The sequence below is a fragment of the Pundamilia nyererei genome, unplaced genomic scaffold (genome assembly GCF_000239375.1).
Source record: "Pundamilia nyererei isolate P.nyererei 1_Seehausen unplaced genomic scaffold, PunNye1.0 scaffold00223, whole genome shotgun sequence".
Lineage (NCBI taxonomy): Eukaryota > Metazoa > Chordata > Actinopteri > Cichliformes > Cichlidae > Pundamilia > Pundamilia nyererei.
Window position 1 is genome coordinate 818,085 of NW_005187624.1, and position 16,544 is coordinate 834,628.

The 16,544-nt window shown below is 41.5% G+C and overlaps 2 protein-coding genes across 4 annotated transcripts; one reads left to right on the plus strand and one right to left on the minus strand.

The window, feature by feature from the left end:
- The first annotated feature begins 144 nt into the window (after window positions 1-144).
- irf3 (interferon regulatory factor 3) lies at window positions 145-6,636 on the plus strand. 3 transcript variants are annotated; one of them, XM_005748513.2, is made up of 11 exons: window positions 145-382; window positions 1,844-2,010; window positions 2,197-2,368; window positions 2,708-2,781; window positions 2,901-2,961; window positions 3,064-3,132; window positions 3,251-3,496; window positions 3,711-3,801; window positions 4,443-4,729; window positions 4,815-4,939; window positions 5,432-6,636. In XM_005748513.2, exons 2-11 carry the CDS (start codon window positions 1,846-1,848, stop codon window positions 5,540-5,542), a joined length of 1,401 nt encoding a protein of 466 aa, XP_005748570.1. In that variant the 5' UTR covers window positions 145-382; window positions 1,844-1,845; the 3' UTR covers window positions 5,543-6,636. The 3 variants fall into 3 exon arrangements, with proteins under 3 accessions (XP_005748570.1, XP_005748571.1, XP_005748572.1); XM_005748514.2 differs by having other exon boundaries at window positions 3,067-3,132; XM_005748515.1 differs by lacking the exon at window positions 5,432-6,636 and having other exon boundaries at window positions 4,443-4,733; window positions 4,815-4,894.
- Window positions 6,273-13,818, minus strand: LOC102203787 (synembryn-A). Its single transcript, XM_005748512.1, has 14 exons — window positions 13,592-13,818; window positions 13,117-13,211; window positions 12,965-13,012; window positions 12,441-12,458; window positions 12,258-12,347; window positions 11,541-12,148; window positions 11,132-11,267; window positions 10,864-11,052; window positions 10,596-10,690; window positions 9,719-9,869; window positions 9,449-9,544; window positions 7,829-7,973; window positions 7,220-7,493; window positions 6,273-6,787 (listed from the first exon to the last, which is right to left on the minus strand). The coding sequence occupies exons 2-14, from the start codon at window positions 13,204-13,206 to the stop codon at window positions 6,646-6,648; spliced, it is 2,082 nt and encodes a 693-aa protein (XP_005748569.1). The 5' UTR covers window positions 13,207-13,211; window positions 13,592-13,818; the 3' UTR covers window positions 6,273-6,645.
- Between the last annotated feature and the right edge of the window lie 2,726 nt (window positions 13,819-16,544).

Consider the following 16,544-nt stretch of genomic DNA (forward strand, 5'->3'; position numbering starts at 1 on the left):
TTCAAAGCAGGGTATTTCCATTTGTCTTAATTGTTTACCTCAGAGGGATTAGATGTGCATTATGCCAATGAGAGAGTGTGTGTGTGTAACCCCTCCTAGCGGGACCAGCTGGTATGAACCCATTGCTGACGTCACATCTGGAAAACGAAACCGTGAACTCGGAGTTTCCCGAGAAAGGCTTGTTAGCCGGAAAGCAGCCGCACTCAGGGCAGTGTTTAAAGTATCTGCGGCGGGGACGGTATGTGACAGTTTGGGGCACAGCTTCAGGTGACACGACACACAGCTACCGTACAGCCGTCACTGTACTGATTTCTGCACCCGGGAAACGCTCTGACTTTGAAGTCAACCCTCACCTGCACCGACTGAAGCGTCAGCACTGAAGGTGGGAGAGTTTTTGTTGTTAGCGCTGGCACCGCTGTCCCAGAGTGGCATTAATACAAAGGTTACTACTATGACTACAGCATCGTTCAAAGACTGTACTCGTTTTCGATCCTGGAGTGTTTGCACTTGAATATCTTTGGTTCAGGCAGCTGTAAGAACCGCTTATGCTCTACTTTGACGACAGTTAAACAACAAGACCAGCCTAAATAACTGTTATTGTTATTGTGAAAATAAATGCTGTGTGGAAGATTTTTAGGATTATATAAATACTTCCATATATTACATTACACTTTAATACATTATAAACGCAGTGTTTAGTATTACTACACTTTAATACTATTTTATATTATCGTAAGTTATGTCGTTAATTAGTTAATTAAACTTTATAATTACACCATTTCTACTGTTGCTGAACAGCTGTTGTCTATGTGCCCGCTTCCTCTTTCATGCAATTGAAAATTGGCAATAAAAACCTGTAATCGTCCCAGCTGCACGACAGCTTTCCTGACATCCGGATGTTCGTGCTCAGGTTTCTTCTTAAACTTTTGATAATCTAATGCATATTTCATCGTCTAAATGAAACCTTCATTTAATTTGGCCCCTTTTTTCTGTTAACTCACTAATGCTAATATAATAGTGTCAGTTATAGATTACTTTTTTTGCTGTTGTTGCATGAGATGTGACTAAATAGCACCATCTGCAGGCAAGCATGGAAATATAGTTCAAATGAACGCATAATCTAAACAAGAAAATAAATTATAAATAAATATGAATATACTGTTCTTGACAAATTTGTTAGAGCACTACTCAATGTAAGGTTTATGCCAAAATACTGGTAATTACCAATATATGTATTTTTTTTTATATTTCTGTAAATTTCATCAACAAGTCTGCGCTCTTTAATCAAAATCATATTTTTACTGTAATAATATAAATATTGTTCTTATGTATGATTTTTAAAATGTACTGTTTTACAAAAGAAAGCAAGAAAAGTAGGACAGTAAATTATTATTTTTGGATTAAGATGCAAAATTACAGTTATTTACTTTCATTCCTGAACGAAAAATGACTTGTGTTTTTTATGCTTTATTAATTTCTGACTTCTCAGAGAGGACCAGTGTGCCGATTCAAATTTGGATATAAAAACGTGAATTCAGTTTGTTGTTTACTAAATAAATATGAGTCAGTTTTTGAGAGATTTCCTCATTATTATTTTTTTGTTTGTTTTCTTCTTTTTATGATTGGTGGGCTATTAAATTTGTCTGTATATAAATAATTATATAGCTCTAACCTCCAGTACAGACGAGCTATTTTAATGAACTGCCTGAATGAAGGAATAGCCTACATCACATCCAAGTTACTATACAGTGATTGCTCGTATGATAGCAAAAGAGTACAGGATCAGTAAGCTGTACGTCAGGCTGTGATGACACAGCTCACGTTATATTTTGTCTTATTGTAGAAATGGCTCATTCGAAACCACTGCTCATCCCGTGGCTGCAGGAACAGATTAACAGCAACAAGTATCCTGGTGTCCAGTGGACAAACCCAGAGCAAACAAAGTTCTGCATCCCGTGGAAACACGCTTTGAGACAGGACTCCTCTAACACTGACATTCTCATCTTTAAGGTAGCCATCAAGCGCTGACATGACATGACAATCTAATAGAAACCAGTCATGAGCATGAATTTGATATCAGCTATCCGTCCATCTTCTGCTTATCTCATTCTTTGTCCACTAATCCGTTCTTTGTTAGTCTTTAGTCTGTTCACATCAGGAGTTTCTTCCGGCTTTCATCCTGGTTTTGCCCCGCAGGCCTGGGCGGAGGTGAGCGGCAGCGGCCGGGCTAATGGAGACCCCTCAGTCTGGAAGAGGAACTTCCGCAGCGCCCTACGAGCTAAAGGCTTCAAAATGGTGGATGACAACAAGAATGATGCCGCTAACCCCCATAAAGTCTTTCAGTGGCCGGACGAGTCAACGTCAAAAGGTGAGGACCCGCTGACCATTTGGATCTTAACTACAGTGGATAGAAAGCAAATTCAATTCAAAGAAATTGTTTGCTTATTTCAAGAAAACTCTGCTGTTTGGCACTCAAAATGCACAGAAAAAAAAGATCAGCAGGATGTTCTGCTTTTTACTCATTTTATAACTGCAATCAATCAACTTCATATTGCATTTGCAATTTAAATCTGATAATGCAGTTTTGCACCGCATGCTCAGTTCCTGTCTGTCCGTGCAGCACATTTTGCATACACTCATGTCTCTGTATCTCTAACTAGACATGTTTCTCAGAAAATAAAAAAAATGCATGTTTTCACTCCTGAAGCTAACTCTTGTGCTGGATCCCAGGAGCAAGATGGGGCTGATTTGTTTGCAGATCTGGGCATTTCCATTCAAGAGGTGAGACTGCTCTGTTGGATTGTTTACCTGTAAGAGGACAGATGGCAACAAAAAAGAGGTATTGCTGAAATGCTGGGTATTGATGTAAGTGAATAAGATGTGTGTCGGTGTTATCCCAGACCCAGGACATCCAGTGTTTAGAAGGATGTCTCTTACTTCCAGAAGGCGCTGTGTTTTTGGGTGAGAGCAATTGCCTATTTCATTGGATTTAGAAGGGGAACATTAGTCTGGCGCTTATTAGCGACAATCGCCATCTGAATGTGTCTGGTCCATATCTGCCAGCAGAATCTGCTGCCAGCCCGGATATTCTCCAGGAGTGTCTCAGAGGAATGAACATCAGCCCTGAAGCAGGTAGGCTTATCAGCTCTGCTTATCATTTTCCTCCTCGCTGCTGCAGTCAGAGCAGAAAACAAAGAGTATCTGAGGTACTTTTCTACAAGCTGGTTCAGTTTCTCCAACTTTTCCACAGAGGGCACCGCAGGCTTTGAGCCTCCTCCCGAGCAACAGCAGCTGCAGAATCAGGTTGCGATTGGTGGACACCCGTTGCCTGGGCAACAGCAGTATCCAGTAATGTATGAGGGTGCAGTTACTGAAGCTGGGTTGCCTGAGCAACCAGCACATCCAATTGGGGGAGCTGAGGGAGGGGCCTATGATGAGCAGTTGGCGGCACAGTTCCTACAGACAATGCAAAAGACCAGCGATGGAGATAATTTCAGTAAGTTGGAGAAGGGGGTGGGTGGGGGTGGGATGCTATGCTGCTGTATCAGACAAATGGGGATTTTTACACAGACACTCTGAAATGACATCCAGCACACACAGTATGCAAATGGAACATGTTTAACAGGGACTTATATACAAAGCGCTCTGACAATGTGAATAGCAGGGACAGAGTGTACACTCATACACTTCCACTGTCTCTGAATCCACAGGGACTCAATTCAAGATATCTGTGTACTACAGGGGGGTGAAGGTTTTGGAGCAGATGGTTGAGAATGAGGCTGGAGTGCGCTTGGTCTACAGGTAACATCAAAATGAACGCGACAAATGCTCAGCAGTTCCAGTTCAAATATACTGTAAAACGTGCTTCCTTATTCTCGTTCCTAGAGGGACAAACTGAGGGAGATGCTACTGTTTTTTCTATCTGAGATCAGGGGTTTACATTAGCATGAAGGCATGAGTACCACTTTGTCTTTCCTTTAAAAAAAAGAGAAAAGAAATCCTCCCACCTCTAAAGCTCAGTAATTTTTTTAAATGTAATGATTTATTTATTCAGCCAAGTTCCCCTTCACCAGGCAAAGCATTTTGAGGGAATAGAGCTTAGAATAAGGACTGAAAATGTAATCTCTAAATTCACAGTATGCAATTTTTGCCTTCAAAGTTCAAGATTCAACACTCTTTATCGTTATGCACTGTTTACTTCTGTAACCATACTGCTGTGTTTCAACTTAGCATCAGTGCAACAACTGTAGTGGAAACAGCAATACTGAATATAACGTGGTCTGTTTAACTTATAACTAATTATAGTTTATATATTGCAGGATTTTTCATTGCTGATATCTTTGATTAAAAAAACACAAAACAGCCTCTAGCAAATGCGACTGTTTTAAACTCAGCGATTTTCTCCGATAACTGAAATATAGAAATGCTTGTATTCACATCAGTACTGATCTCAATGGGACAGTTTTGGATCGTGAGTCAGGCCTCACTATAGTCTCCCTGCCAAGTCCCGGAGCCATGGTGGATCAAAACCAAGCCAGCCTCACCCAGCGGATTCTGGACATGCTGGGTGATGGCTTGGAAGTTGGCGTGTCGGGCCAAGTGGTCTACAGCCAGCGACGGGGGGAAAGCAAAGCTTTCTGGAGCTTCTGCAAATTTGACCAGAGCAGACAACCCCAAGAGATTTCTAAACATCCTCAGGTTCTTTACAAGTTCACGGACTTTGTGCGAGGTAGGTAAGAGGAATTATTTTGGAGCTTTTGTGAATTTAGTGGCTTTAGGTACAGTTTTTTATGTATCGTCTCCTGTCTGCTTAGGAATAAAGGACTTCATTGAGGGGAATGCTAAAGAGTGCGCTCCCTGCTCCCTGTTCTTCTGTATTGGGGAAAAGTGGCCTGACCCACAATGCAGGCCTTTGGAGAAAAAACTCATCGCAGTGGAGGTGAGGAAACTTTCTGAAATGATTTAAAACATGCATACAGTGCTGTGCTCTCACAGACCTCTAAGCAGTATTTCAAATAGGCAGAGATTTTTTCCCCCTTTCTGCTGCACAAACTTGTATTAAATTTCATGAGCGATCAACCTCTAAAATTGCCCTCTCACGAGGAGGGAGCCGTACTCAGCAGCACTTTTGAAGAGGCAATTTTGCCTCAGTATTGATTAACAGCACAAAGGGAACAAAGCCTGAATACCGGCGCTGACAGCTGATCCTTCAGGTGTAAAAGCTTTTTTTTCTTTTCGTCCTTCTCCTCAGCCTCCACACAGGACGGCACACTGAGAAATCAAAAGCTTTATACAAAAAGTTTCTCAAAGAAGCCAGCTTGACGCGTCTCATTGCTCGACCTTTCTCTGATTTCACTGCTACCGTTGAGCTCAAACGCGTCGCCTTTGCACTCTGCCTGACTCCCGCTCCTTATTTATTTTCTCCGCTCAGGTGTGCCTGACTTCGATGGAGTTACTCAAGAACATGGCTGTTGAAAACGGCGCCTCTTCCCTGAAGTCTGTGGAGCTGCAGATGTCCCTGGAGGAGATGATGGAGTACTGAACATTTGGAAGCGGTGGCTGCTTTACTAATTTGAGATTTTTAATCTTGGCTTCTTAAAACATCTCAGTTATGTTTGTGAATAATGTTTAATAATGACACTGGTACTGTGTTGGTTTGTACTTCACCCGGGATCAAACGGTCTGACTTATACTGTATGGAGACTAAGTGTGCACTGATTTCTATCTTAGGATTTTAAAACAAGTCACAGGGACATGATCAGGGTTGTTACTGAAAATCAAGATCACATTTTTACAGTAATGAGCTGATGTCACTCAGGTAAAGAGACATGACTTTCACTCATTTAACATTTTGTGCCCTCCTCCTCTTTTTAAGCTTCACTTTTCCTCTTTTAAACTGAGTCTTAATGGCAGTCAAAGTGAAACACCACCCATAAGCTGCAAGTTTTCCTGCTCATGAACTTATTTGTTATAATAATCGGCCTAATGCCGTGAAATTAATGTGTTAAGGGGTGAACAAGTGCAACCTGGTAACAAACCCCCTGCTAAAGTGTAATACAACAAAGTGAAATTGGCATTAGTGCCTTGAATACAACAGAGCCACAGATAAAAATAAATATACAAGCTGATTTTAGCAGTGCAGATGTAGCCAGAGCATCTGGAGCTTTTTTGACATTATTAGCTTAATATGAGGAACATACACCTCAGCAGATGTCATGTGCTACGACACATCAGCGTGCTGTGCAGATAACCACACTGATCGATACCGGAGATTATTTGTTTTGAAAACTTTATTGAAACATTAATGGGTAGCATTCCTCTGCTGAATCTACTACATGATCAAAATGGCCTTTTCACCATTGCGATGTCACACGTAACTGTATTGCTGCTCTACGCTGCCAGTCTGAGTCAAAAGAAGAAGAAGTGTGAAATTACCTTTGGTTTTTTTGTCTAGGTTTTTCTTTTTTTAAATATCCTTTCTTGAATTTATTCTCTCTCAGCACGACTCTGTTTGGTCGAGAACTACATCGCTCTGTCTTTTCACACCACCCATACAGACACAACACATCTTTTCCACTGATGACCTGTACAAGTGAAATGTTTACAAAGTAATATCGATAAACTGAGCAAACTGTTGAACAGAAATCAGTCCTTGTCTCCTTCCTCTGTTTCTCCGTCATTCTCTGACTCAGACCTCGCCTCCTCAGAGAGAGGATTTTCCTTCAGTCCTGACATTGGGACGAGCTTCCCCTCTTCATCCACTCCCATCGGCTGGATGATGTTGTCTCTGTAAAATACACGAGATGCAGGTGATTTGATCACCAGCATGAGCTTTAACAGCCTAACTGTTTAATTTACCATCAATCTGCTGTATTATGCAAGAACAAGAGGAACACTTGAGTTTTACAGACCTTACTGTTTCTTACCAGTATACAATTTTAATGACTACTTGACCCATTAATGCTCATCAAAGAACTTCCTCTGCAGCAACACATTGAGACGCTGCAGATTATGCGCTGGAATTAGCTTTTGGTTATATACACATGTACAGTCTGCTCGACACTTTTATTGCAACTCTGTATTTGTACCTTAATAAATTAAATTCTGTAAACTTTTGCTGTGGTGTGGTGGGAATCAGTTGACGTTTACTGTATTCATTAGAAGTATCTGAGACTTTTGTGTATCTCTCATGTTTGTAGCTTTTTGACGTTTTGCTTACCTGGACAGCTTGTTGAAGAGCATGATCAGCCTCTTGGCCTCCTCCTCCTTCTCCTCCTCTGTCATGCCCTCCATAGGGTCTGGCTGCTCTGCCTCCACCCGCCCCGTCACCGGGTTGATGCGGTCTTTGACCTGCCGGTACTCCTCGGTGTCTGAATCAGAGTCGCTGGAGTACTGGGTATCAGAGGTCCTGGGCCCCTGGCCTCCCAGGAGCCCCCTGGTGGCCAGCAGACCTGCTGCGTTACCGTAACCTGTATACTTCACAAAACGGCTCACTAGGAAAAGAAGCGTTGGTGTTCTCAATAAGGCACAAAAGAAAAAATACAGAAAGAGCTACAAAAACATTTCAGCACCACTGCATTCACAGATTAGATTTAAAATAATGTATATAATCAAAAAAAACATGACTATCAAGACTACATAAAATAATAATAAAGACATAAACACAAATATTTAAAAGGTAATAAGAGTTTTTTTTAAAGCACAATAAAAACTAATGACGCCCGTTGTTTAAATACCATCTGATCATTTCAATATGCATTTTTCTATTTTTATAACCAGACTGTAACTTCACCCTATTTTTATTAATCCACATATTGCTTCTTCTTACCATTTTCCTTGCAGAGGACAAAGATGAGGTCAGCGGCACAGTGTTTGAGGTCTGTGTCTAGATGAGTCATAAGACGAATCAGACGGCTCTTCACTGTGGTGCCTTCCTCTGGCCTCTGTGATACGTCTCTCAGAGGAGGCAGGATCTAATGATGGCGACACATTATAGCTTTAATTTTCTTGAATGTGTTTTGTTTCTTCTTCTTTTTTAAATAAATATGAGCGAGACCATTCTGATGCTTGCAAATGAAGCAAAATGTGCCGTTAACCTCAAAACAATGATGGATTTCAAAGTCTGAGACAAATCAAATATATAATGAAAAATCCTTTCTCATAGTCAGTGTGTTGGAGGGAGGAGAAGGGTGTTTAGGGATGAGCTGGAACAAGTCTGCCAACGCACATCTTCCCGGAATTAAAGGATCTGCTGTCTTTGTGCTAAAGTCTTCAGCAACCGCTTTTTTAAAAAAAAAAAAAGTCTTTTTAGTTTTTCTTTAAACATTGGCTGTTTTTTCACTCACTTTTAGCTCCACCCTTGTACCTGACCATTACAGAGAAACATGTATTGTGCTCATTAAGCCACTTAACACTGAACAATGAATTACTGAAGCATAAAAAAAGGGATCTAACTCATAGGATGAACCAGTTTAAACTGGATCTTTAGCAACCTGTCACCAAAACATACAATTGGTGCTACTTTCTTTTGTATCTATAAAAATCCCAAAGGTAACACAGCTGGACCGGCATAAAATAGTATTTTGCACCAACATGGTGCTTCTCAAAGACAGTTATCCAAAAACGTGGCACATCTCAGCATGGTGTGCATTCAAGGAAACTGGACAAATGGAGAACAGAAGAGGAAGTTGTAAACTTGTCTGGTTCAAATTGTCCTCAGTATGTACGAGGAGGTCAGGAGAGATGTGCAACAGTCAGTGTTAACATGCATCTTCAAAACTGGGAGGCCAGTTCATGGTTTTGGGTTGCTTTTCAGTCAGTGGTGTTGGGGGATCCTATCAAAAGTGATGAAATTATAAATCAGGCAAGTGCCATCAGATTTTCATTCACCATACAATGCAATCTGCAAAACACCTGATTGGCAATAGCTTCATTTTTCACCATGACAACGATCCCAAACACACTGCCAGTGCATGGATTGGCCTCCCCAGAGCCCGGACCTCAATGTTACTGAGGCAGTGTCGCATCATCTTTACATAGAACAAAACAAAAGACAGCCAACATCCAAAGAAGAACTTTTTTTTAGAGAACTAACCCTGAATACTACTGTAAGAAATTACAAGAAAGCTACCTAAGAGAGTTCAGGCTGTGTTGAAGGATAAAAGTGGTCATAGAATTGTACTAACTCTGTTTATACTGTATTTGCATTTTTTTTCCAGCAATATATATAGAAGCGAGGGGTGTCTCAAGACTTTGCACAGTACTATGAATACTACAAGTGTCTTATAGTCTTCAGTCTTATAGAGTCCAGGCCTGCACAGGTCAGGTGTTGGTTGGTTACATGCAAATGATCAAAAGCATACTGGACATTAAACGTGCTACAAATATTTTGGCATCAAAACATCAAAAAGCGAAACACAGGAGCTATCTCTGAGGTGTCGTATATTACATATTTTCTGATGTAGTGCCGTGTTTCTCTGTGAGCCCTGCAGCTCTCCGTCAGCAGATTGAGGATTGGTGTCAGCTTCTCTTTGATCTTATCTCCCTGAAAAGCACATAAAACAAATCCTCTCCGTTATTTCCGTAATACCAGCTGCTCCCTTTTTCACGCTGCAAAATATAAACTTTAAGAACAAATCACTGAGAAAAAAAACCCCTCACAAACACACAAATGGATCAGAAATGACTCTACAAACAGAACTCTTTTCTACTCCCTCACCGCCTCCAGGCGTCTCTCCATGAACATCAGCAGGGTGTGGACGCAGTCCATGTTGACCCCCTTGCACTGCTCTGAATCTGGCTCCAGAGGCACCGTCAGCAACACATCGAGACACTGCAGAGGAAGCGCTGACAACAGGTTCACTGTGTGACTGCGGGAGTGAGAGAAGGTCACGGCAAAGGAGTGAGTGTTGATAGAAGAGAGCGGGGAAAACCTATTCCCTGCTCTGCTTTTCCTTGTTTTTTTTAGACATATACTGTTAGACTGGAGGTCAGTGTATGTGCAAGTAATCCCTGTGATAAATAAGGGTTATTTTGAACAGTGAACCATGCAAAGCTACTCCAATACAGCCTGAAAATAAAAAGGAGCTGAAAATGATCAGAGCAGATCCCCCTTTAAACATTTGGTGTTGTTTGGCTGGATGGATTATACACTGTTTCATCCAAAATGATAACAAATGCTACTCAAAATACACTATTATTGGAATTATATCTCAAAATTTTCTTTTTATGAGAACATCTAGACCTAATAAAAAGGCATTGATTTCTATATATACTTGAGATTTTAATCAGACCTGCAGCTGAACATTCAATCTATCTGGAAGTCTCAAATAAGCAAGCAAGAGGAGGGTGCATGTTATTAAACTCATAATTATAGACTCATCCTTGTTGCTTCAAATGTTATTAAAAATAGTGCTTCTGCATGAAAGTGATTTTGCAACCCCTAAAGAATTTCTGAAGGTTTATATCTCATTTTATAGTCCATCGTTTAAATCAATTATAACTGCACAGTATGTGTTATAATTGCACGATAGTAAATTATGAGATTATCAAGCCTGAATATTTTCACAGCTTGGGTTTTGTCACGTTGTGCTCACCCCTGCAGTTCATCTGTGTCTTCTGACAGGAGACACTTCCTCAGCAGACAGAGGCGCAGGATCGCCACCAGGTGTCGGTACAGAGCCGCATCATCCTGATTAAAGGCACAGACGCAGCGAATGCCTCTTCAACTGTCCTGTTCTTTCGCACATTTAGCTTTTATATGATTGCATATTTGACTGATAACATATATATTGTATTAAAACTCCTGTAAAAAGTAAACATGAAAGCAAAGCTTCTGAAAAATGCGAGGGCCTTTACACACACCTCACTTGGGTCCTGCTTGTGGGTGCTGTGCGTGATATTGAAGAGAATTTTGAGGATCTCTGTGACGCGCTGAGAGGTTTCCAGAGAGATGGGCTGTGTCTGTGGGTCCAAGACGCACTCATACTGGTCCTTCCACTGCACCTCCAGGCAGCTCTCCAAGGCTGCTGTGAGGATGGAAACCCCTCCCTCCTGGAAGAGAATAATCAGTGTGAGGGCAGTAATGAGGAGTAAAACAGGAATAACTTTGGACTATATGACATCGTGCGACCTGTTTAAGCTGGGTGCTGAGCTCTGGCCGGAGTGCAGTCATGAGGAACATGAAGCGCAGTTCATAAAACTGAGCACTAGAGGGATTCGACCAGCTGACACTGGATGATACGCGCTCTATGAGGCCACACATGAGCCTGATGGAAACAAAGGAGATAGATGTGAACTTTCCAGATGAAGCCAAATGCAGCTTATTGCAAGTGAGAATGACACTGTCCTCGGGATAGCACTGTTTCAGTCCCCTGTCCTTCTATTTGTCATAATAACCTTTACCAGGCACGAGAGTTGTTGCTTTCACAGGTATAAATAAGCGAATACATGTTTTTTAGGTGCTTTGCGATTATTATAAGCTGCTGAAAATTACACAGTTTATGGGAACTGATGCGATTGTGTGTGCGTGCCGAGCCTACCTGAGAGCACTGAACCTTTCCTGTGCCCAGGCGCTGTTGTACACCACGTTACACAACACCTTCAGGGCCTCTTTTCTCTTTGCCTCCTCTCCGGACTCCAACTCCTCCACCTCTTCCTCCACATCCATCTTACTCTCTCTGCGGTCCCTCCGCCCTCGCTCCAGGACCCTGTGATGCGTCCCACCTCTGTGCAGTTCGTTGATGCTCGTCCTGTGGCTCCCAAACCAGCTGATGCTGTCCAAATCGCCGCTGTTGGTGATGCTGATGTCGCTTTTGGCATCCTCGTCGAAGGCCGGCGGCTCCTCGTTTTGGTCGTTAGTTTCAGCTTCAGCTTCATCCTCATTAGTGTGACCCTGCAGCACTTTGGTTTCGGTGAGAGAGGCAATGATGTTATCGTAGAAATCAGAGTCGGGGTCGCTGACTTCATCACTGATGTCACTTGTGGTCAGCCCGGCTAGTTTGGCCAGAGTCAGGAGAGCGCTGTCGGTCACCAAAGGCCCCAAGACCTTTTGGTCCCGGGACAGGATCCTCAGGGTGCGTAGGCATACTCTCAACAGGTGACATTTGACTTCCGTCCTTATGAACCTCACAAGGACAACACCTAAATTCTGAGAACAGGAGCAGAAACATGTTTGCAGGAATTTATCATAATAATAACTTTCACAAGGACTAAGAATATCACATCTGGGCAAGCAGAGAGTGACAGCATCGGATCACCTGTCTGAGGATGAGTCCTCGATCCTCCAGGTCGTACTCGTCCAAGTCCGAGTCAGAATCAGTGTAGTCCCTCACTTTATTCTTCCTGAACTAGTAAAACAGTGCAACAAGGATTACTGGATTTCTTTACGGTACTTTTCATGTGCAGTGCTTAATTACTTCTAAATTGTGGCAAAACCCTACCTCTTCTAGTCGCCTTTGCTTAAGAGATGGTCATCCATTAGACAGGAAACGTAGCAGAAGAGAGAGGAAATAGTGCTGTTAGAAGTCCTTCTACAGGTTCACAGTATGGCATTTTCCCTAAAAACCTATTTACAAAGCTTAGGAGCAATTTACTGATGGGATGAGGTCATTCCCAAAAGAAAGGTTTTCTTTGCTGGGAATGACAATCAATTAACAGGGGACAGTGAAGGATATCATAACATATTTATTAATTTGAAGGTAATTAGAAGTTTTTTCTAACCCAGACAATTATTCAGTCACTCTGTCTGGATTCAATCTGCCTGAGCAGGCAAGGAGAGAGGATCAGAGACAACTGATACAGCAGAATTACTAATCATAGATTGGAGTGTGTAGGGGTGGGGAGGGGCGGATAAGTCGGAGGTGTGCCGTGAGAGGGAATAAGGTGACGTTATAAGGAGCACCAGGAGGACGTGGGTTTATGCCTGTAAACTTTCCTTCTGGTGCAGCAACATAAACAGACTTACTCTCCGTCTTTCCCTCTCCTCTGTGTCAAAGAAGAAACACTGGGCATACTACAGGAAGAGAAATAATGACACACACACACAAAAACAGAAAAACAGTGTCATGAGCAGCATTAGAACTTGTGAGAAATACACAAGCTTCTGTGTCACGTCACCTCTTTGTTGAACTCCTGCAGCCTTATCTGAACACCATTCTCATCTCCCTGCTTGATGCACTGGATTATCCCCTCGATGTCCACGTTCATGCTTCCTAAACACACACACAAGCACGCACACACACACACCCACAAACAATTTAGGGCAGAACAAAATGAAAGTTACACAACAATGACGATGGTCATGGCAGAGGTTATGTATTGTCAAACAGAAAGAAACCACAAACACAATAGAATAGCACACATTCGGTCTGTTGTTCATCCAGAATATAAAATAAAACCCACTAAATATGAAATGAAATGACAGCTGCTCATCCTTTCACTTCATCTTCACAGCTACCACATAACTGATCACTGATGAAGGATTCCTTAGCAGTTAAAGTGAATCTGTATCTTTTATATAGCAGGCACTGACATCAACACTACACACACACATAAAATCTGCAGATAGATTACCGTGCTTCGCTGAACTTACCTCGCACAGTTCAGTATAGTAGTCAGGTGATAAACTGTATACCTTAAATATGACAAACCAAATCACCGCTCCGACTTTGCTTCAGGTTGTCGCCAAGCGTTTATTTCTCCAAGTACGTGCCCCGAGTCCTGTGTTCAGCTTTGAATTTGCTCAATTCAATCACTCTCTATGCACTCTCATTCTCTCAGCCTATCTCTCTCACTCTGTCTCTCTCGCTTTAATCCAAGAGAGATGCAGGAGACCTGTTGGAGAGTGTTTATGGTTATAATCCACTAATGGACTCTAAGCTTATAACTCTCAGTGTTGACCCTCTAACCTTTTATGGGTTTGCCAGACTTATTCTGCACAGCCCTTTCACTTTCTGTCCAGCTTTAGCAGAATTTTCTTCAAAATGCTGAAAGCCACTAAAACAAGCAGTTAGGGCGTGCTGTTGCATAACCTTGCTGGAGGTTCTGATGGTTAAAACACTGTTAGAAATGCATTAGGAAAAGACACTGTTTGTTCACTTCTGGAAGTTTGTAGTTAAAGATTTGTATTCTTTTATCTTTCAGCAAAATATTTCAATACATTCCTAATTGAATTCACCCCCAATTACAGTACATGTACCGTACTTTTTATTATTTTTGTGCACTATTTATTTCAGTACTGATTCTGTCTCCTTCCACAAGATGGCGCAATTCCCCCGGTTGAGTCAGCTCATACAGGCACAATGTATGATACAATTGTGTATTATAAAATCTATTTATTCAAAGTAAACTTTAGCATCTTTCCCTTGGCCAAAATGCACAGATATTGATACCAAATGACTTACAGTCAAATCAATCTGCACTGAAACACAAGTGAAACTCTGTTTTCTTTCAGTAAGTACACTTTGTTTGTTTTTAGCTTAGATAACCTACTTAAGTCACACCTGGTGTCCTGGAAACCATCACACACTTGCAGCCAAGTATCCTGAACACCCTGACAGATGAAAACTGTAAGACAATGATGCATGAGTGAATGACAGGCTTTCCTGGCAGGATGCGTACTCTTGCACTCATTCGGTAGAGGAAACAGGCTCTGGGCGCTGGAGCTAGATAACTGGTGGCTGCAGGCTTACAACAACAGGATGCACGCTACGTCAGAAATAGTGGGAGAAATGTCAGAGGAGTCTTCTCAAGTAGGAAGTGGAGGCATATTTCTTCAAGACGAATTACAAGTAGGATATCAACAATATAGACTTTACAAGAGGTGAATGGGCCTGAGTGACCTTTAAAAGCAGTAAAAGAAAACAGCAGTTATTAACATGAGCCAGGAGGGTACGTCTAAATCGTCCTGACACAGACAAACATTGTGGCTATATTTTTAACACCTATGTCGCAATACACGCATGTAGCTTAAACATAAACGACCTCTACTGAGGGTTGTAGGGTCATTCCACTTGAGGGAATTTTTTTTGAGTCTCATCAAGTCAGATCTGCCTCACTGAATATTTTCAAAGCAAACACATCAGAAACCTACAGACTGGCTGTCAGCAGCTACAGAGTGTCATTTACAAGCGTCTCTCATTGACGGTGACTGACGGTTAGAATATAGGTGTAAAAATTTAATGACTCTGCATCTGTCTGGTGACACCAAGGCCCTACAGAGATCATCTTTCCAACCTTTAGGAGACACACCCTGCTCAGCTCATATGCCTTCTTTCCACTAATTTATGTCTTCTGTTCAGAGAGTGAACAGTAGAGAAGAATGTGAAATATTCAAGGATCGCTGCTTTTTCCTCTGCACTTGGTTATCAGAGTGGATCTTATATGTGTGCTCTCTTTCTGCAGTTAATCTTTCTGCTTAAGTCCTCTATGATTCCTGAATGCATTTACTGTATGGTGGACCTGGTCTCACCTTAAGCATGTAGGATTCCAACAAAACTGTCTATGTTTTGACATAATCATATTTTTTTTAAATGTTTGTAATTTGGCAGAGCATGGCCTGAGGACAACAGGAGCTCAGCATGAACATTTAAGGCTCAAGGATCTGCCTGGATGATCAAATAATGTAATATTGGTTTTGTTTCTGCTGAGGTCTGTGAAGCTTAGCTGACATGTTAGGACTTCCAGATAATGTAACAGAGACTGCTGGGAGTTTATAAAGTTGAACTTCAATAGTTGGTAAAACTAATTATCAACTGTATAATAGAAAAAAGGGATGGTGTGTTCATACGCCATACTAAACTGAACACATTTATATATAAAGAAAAAGATCAATATTTGACCCTTCAGCGACCCCACAGGTCAGGGGAGTGGGTGAGGCTGAAAATTCACAGAGGCTCAGAGAAGAAACGCTTCTGCTCATCAAGTATTACTTGAATAAACACAGAGTGAGACCTTAAATATTGCACACTGTGTCAAATAATACAGGATACTTTGATCTCTAAATTGCTCTGGATGGAACAGCAACAGACCCTAATGCTTCTAAATGGGATGAAAACAGCAATTTTCAAATACTTTTACTTACTTTAATCCAGTGGATCTGAAACTGTGGGGCTGCTCCCCTACAGGGGGTGTAGAGCCAATGTATTAGGGAGGCATGGATGACCATGGGAAAAATATAATTCTAATAAATATGATTTATGTAAACAAGAATTTGCTGAGGCTATAGAGCTAAACTGTGTTTCACTAAAACTTAATCTGAATCATTTTTTTATTATTAAAGGCTGATATAAGAAATTGTAGGTTGGAGGCATGAAAAATTACTGCCTTACTCAGTCATTGTACAACAGCATTCATTCCTTTGAGGCCACAGCCATGCTCAATATTAAATAATTACTCTTATTAAAAGCTACTGGCTGCCAAATGCAATTACCTAGATTTGAAATGGTTCCACATTCATTTAGATGTGTAGAAGGAGACAGGAGGACAACAGGAGTAATTGTACAGGGTGGGCCATTTATATGGATACACCGTAATAACATGGGAAT